Genomic DNA, 4236 nt, shown 5'->3' with positions numbered 1-4236 from the left:
CAAAAAAAAAAAAAAAAAAAAAAAAATTCCTAGAATGACACGTGGCAAGCCAGTTTTATTAGTTTAGTTCTTCACATTTTAGCATATCCAATGGCATCCTTGGCAACCTTTACTGCAGTGCAGCCCTCTTGTGTTAAGGGCCTTGCAGGGAGCTCCATTGCTGGAACTAAGCTCCATGTTAAACCATCTTCCCTAAAAGTCAAGATCACAAACTATAGGTAACAATTCTTGACTCTGTGCGTTGAACGACATCCAAGTAATTAGAAAGGAGACACGTTTATTAATATGAATTTGAACTCAGGCCTCGTGTCTGCTTAGATACCACATTGAAACCACATCATTCATATCGAGTGGGAGGAGCCAATTATGTTCCATTAATTGTATTCGCATATTTCATGATGTCAACTGACTAGAATATGTGAAATTAGATAATGTTGAATCTATTGTTTTGCAGGGCTGGTGCTGTGGTGGCTAAGTATGGTGACAAGAGTGTTTACTTTGATTTGGAGGATCTGGGCAACACCACTGGCCAGTGGGACTTGTATGGATCAGATGCACCTTCACCATACAACCCCCTTCAGGTATATTTCCACCTTGAATATAGAGGAAGTGTCAAAGTGGGTCGAGCAGTCTGGACCGTGAAAAGTTCAGTGCTGGGCTAGTATTATAGTGTAGTTTCGTTGTTGACATTCATTTACGATCACAGAGCAAGTTCTTCGAGACATTTGCTGCTCCTTTCACCAAGAGAGGTCTTTTGCTGAAGTTCTTGATATTGGGAGCTGGCATCACCATTGCTTATGTGAGCTCCAAAGCAACAGGAGACGTTTTACCTATTGTAAAGGGCCCACAACTTCCACCCAAGCCAGGACCACGTGGCAAAATCTAATTTCCCAGATATAACATTTTCAACCTTTATAAATTTATTGTGTTCAATGTGTCATTTCAACAGCCTGTAAGCATATCAGAATCTACTTTTACTGTTTAATATTACAAGTATTTCAGTACAATTCTTGTTGTATCTGATTCAATTTTAAAGTAACTCGAGTACAATTAAGTGATCAATTTCAAAATAAGTCAAGAGTATAATTCAGCATATGCTTCCAAGTTACAGAACTAGCACTAGAATTTTACTAGATTTCTATGGCAAGACCGAAATGCATACGTACATTAGGGCTGAGCTTTTATGCTAGAGTCGAGTTCTGTCAGTTATTCATCTGCAACAAAATCAATTAATGGCGTGCTGTTGGACTTCTTGCACCCCCTAGGTTCTCTAGCCTCTCTATGTAGGAAAATTTCTTGTTCGTCATAATGTTTAGCGGTTTAGGGAGGACCTTTGAGTCAACATCTTTCTTTGCATCAGTCTCTCCTTGATCTAAATTCCATCCCATAAAGTCTAGCAGTGTCATTGAAGTTGGCGTTTCATCTGAATTTGTTTTCTCTAATTCGTCGTTAGGATTTGGAAATTTCACTGTAATAGGTGAAGGGTCTTTTAAGGTGTACCTCTTTTGTTCTCCATTTGATGGATTCTGTGCAAGAGAGTCGGCTTGTAAGACATCTTCTATTCTCGACAACACTGTGAACGCTAGGCTTTCAATTATTCTTGAATAGCTTTCAAGAATAGCATGTCCCACATCCTGCCAGACCGAGAAAAGATCAGACATTTAGCAAAAATGAACATTAAGTACCTGTTTGGTATACATTACTAGACAGGTCTGAACATTATTATGAACAAGATTTGAGTCTTTAGTTCTGTCCAACAAAATTCAATTTTCCCCGCCAAGTGTGCTATAAGTTATGTGCTAGTTTCTGCGGAAGGAGTGACTTTAACAGAACGGTGAAGAAACTTGTAAAAAGAGTCAAGTGAGAGGTTGAAAGAAGAAGTTCTTACTCTGTTGCATTGGATTTTACTGATGTCTAGAGAAGATTGTGGAATTCCGGGAAATCGGTGCTTAAGAATAAGCAAAATAGTCTCTGCTCTGTCTTCGAAAAGTTCTCTCTTCTCCAAACTCACGGCCGAACTCCAGGAAGATTTGCTATCTTTAGCATTCATTTTCCTTTTCCAGATTATCACTGATGCCTCAATCTTATTTTTGAACTCGAGGATTTTATGCTCTGATGACAAGTCCAGAGTCGAAAGTAAAATGTCCGGATCAAAGTATTCATCCGTGATGCTCTTGTAGATTGAATCTCCAAGGCTTGATCTCCCATTCTATCATGAAAAAATAAGTTAAAACCTGGTTCATTTCACTGTCTATTACTGTGTTTCAAACATACTACAAACTTGACTTCTAGCAACATATGATTTAATTTTGGATTCCTATTACCTTAGGGAGAGTATCTACATAGCTCTCAGGAACCTCCATTTCAGTCAGGACCTGAGCGTTTATGGCCATAGCTGCTTTGATTACTTGGCTTACAGAATCCTTCTGAGATTGTAGCCACTTTCTTGTCGTCTCACTTAAGCCATTTGGAGGAACTTTAGGAGTAGGAATCCACCATTTATCATCTTTCCTCCCATCGGCATTCTTTTCGTAGTAGAACTCATTTTGGTCTTTAAAGTTATCAAGGCAATCCTGCTTTTCATTAACAATATGAATAAGTAAACAATGAAACAAAATGAACTCTAATGCAGGAAACAAATCACAAATAAAGAAATTTTTAACTTACAAGCAGCACAGCGTCGAGCTTCCGTAGGGCAGGGATGTTCATTTGGAGATCTGTTCGTTGCTTTGTCACCATAATCTGATCATGAATTAAGAACTTACGTTTCTTTAAAATGGATTGATAAACACACAAACATCCATACTTAAGCTTCCTCAAATGAATATCCCTTGGGCAAACATTACAATAGAAAGAAATAAATTACCTCCATTTGTGTTCCATCTTTCGACCTTTGTTTTGAAGGCGCAAATTCAACAATGTGATCTGTGACAGATAGGAGCCAGTCGATCTCTTTTCTCCATCTTGCTTTGGTCTCTGGTGCCATGGGTTCCAATCTCTTTTGTTCTCCAAATGCAGAGGCTGTATTTTCTCATAAACAGACAGAATTATGAAAAAACACAGAAAAATCTTTTTGCTACATTCAAAATCTATAGCAATATGTACATACATAACAAAACTTCAGAAATCCGTCATTCGACTAATTTCTTATGCAAAAGTTGCCTCCAAAAGGAAATTGACAAACAAAATCGGAATTTAGTATTGTTGAAATGATTGAACAATATTATATCCTCTGTAAACTGAAATGATCAAAATCCAGGTACCTGCTAAATTTGTGATAGCATTCGACAGTGCTAAAGCCGATGAAACTCCCTTTCCCCCACCGGACATATCCTCCCCAAGAAGTAATTTTGTGAACTTTTCCTTCATTTGATCCAAATCTACATTATAGCCAAAATCGAAAAAATAAATTTGTAAACAACATAATCTATGTTGAACCACCTATGTTAAATAAATGAGAGCACAAACTTAGTATTGTGAATTATTTTTACTTGCAAATCAACATTCATTTATTCATCACTAAATGTACAATATCACAATTGCTGATAACAACATTTGAATTCAAAAGTTAAGCCATGATTTTATGTCTCCTCTTAAAGTTTTAACTATTAGAGAGGATCCATATTCAAGGAGCATATCTATTTCAAATTTATTCTATTAAAACAAATACGGATAAAATTCGTGTAGAGCACCTCATATATTGAAATTATAAAGTTTTATTTGTCATCGTCCTCGTGAAATTCATATGAAAAAACTTCTATAAACAAAATACAGCATCTTAATTCCAATTTATCAATGTCTGGACAACATCAAAATCTCAAAATCAGGAAAAACAAATTAATCCATTTAAAAATTGGTAAACGAAAATTATAATTGTCTTGCCTGAATGTTCTCTCTCTTTCATTCCATCGCTGCCCATCGAAGATTTGAGATTTTCTGACCGCGTAAATGCCCATCCAGTTTTTTGCTGTTCCATTGGTTGATCATCTTCCTCCATTGCTCGAACCATTTTCTAATTCAAGCGTAATGAATGAATATGAATTAAATGAAGGAAAAAATCATAAAATTGGAGAGAAAAATGTTGAATGAGAAGGGGAACCCAGAGATTCAATGAGAAGCAGGAAGTATTGAGAAATGGGGTGGAATTTTCCTAAATTTTCTGGAAAGGTGAGACGTTGGAAGAACGTGGGGTGCATGTTTGAGAATGAACGAGTTGACAACAATGAAGAAAAAGTA

At 36.6% G+C, this 4236-nt stretch overlaps 2 protein-coding genes across 5 annotated transcripts; one reads left to right on the top strand and one right to left on the bottom strand.

Annotated features, from left to right (window-relative positions):
- Positions 1-66: 66 nt before the first annotated feature.
- On the top strand, positions 67-1007 carry LOC111368014 (photosystem I reaction center subunit VI, chloroplastic-like). The gene is made up of 3 exons (XM_022989176.1): positions 67-218; positions 455-581; positions 707-1007. The coding sequence occupies exons 1-3, from the start codon at positions 91-93 to the stop codon at positions 884-886; spliced, it is 435 nt and encodes a 144-aa protein (XP_022844944.1). The 5' UTR covers positions 67-90; the 3' UTR covers positions 887-1007.
- LOC111368012 (rop guanine nucleotide exchange factor 12-like) lies at positions 954-4186 on the bottom strand. Of its 4 annotated transcripts, none has more exons than XM_022989174.1 (8): positions 3883-4186; positions 3264-3380; positions 2867-3021; positions 2668-2742; positions 2325-2576; positions 1889-2209; positions 1501-1634; positions 1051-1423 (listed from the first exon to the last, which is right to left on the bottom strand). In XM_022989174.1, the coding sequence occupies exons 1-8, from the start codon at positions 4007-4009 to the stop codon at positions 1420-1422; spliced, it is 1185 nt and encodes a 394-aa protein (XP_022844942.1). In that variant the 5' UTR covers positions 4010-4186; the 3' UTR covers positions 1051-1419. The 4 variants fall into 4 exon arrangements, with proteins under 4 accessions (XP_022844940.1, XP_022844941.1, XP_022844942.1 ...); XM_022989175.1 differs by having other exon boundaries at positions 2325-2573; XM_022989172.1 differs by having other exon boundaries at positions 954-1634.
- Positions 4187-4236: the final 50 nt, after the last annotated feature.

Source organism: Olea europaea, chromosome 18 (genome assembly GCF_002742605.1).
Source record: "Olea europaea var. sylvestris chromosome 18, O_europaea_v1, whole genome shotgun sequence".
Lineage (NCBI taxonomy): Eukaryota > Viridiplantae > Streptophyta > Magnoliopsida > Lamiales > Oleaceae > Olea > Olea europaea.
The sequence above is the reverse complement of the archived record's forward strand: the minus strand, read 5'-3'. Positions and strand labels throughout refer to the sequence as shown.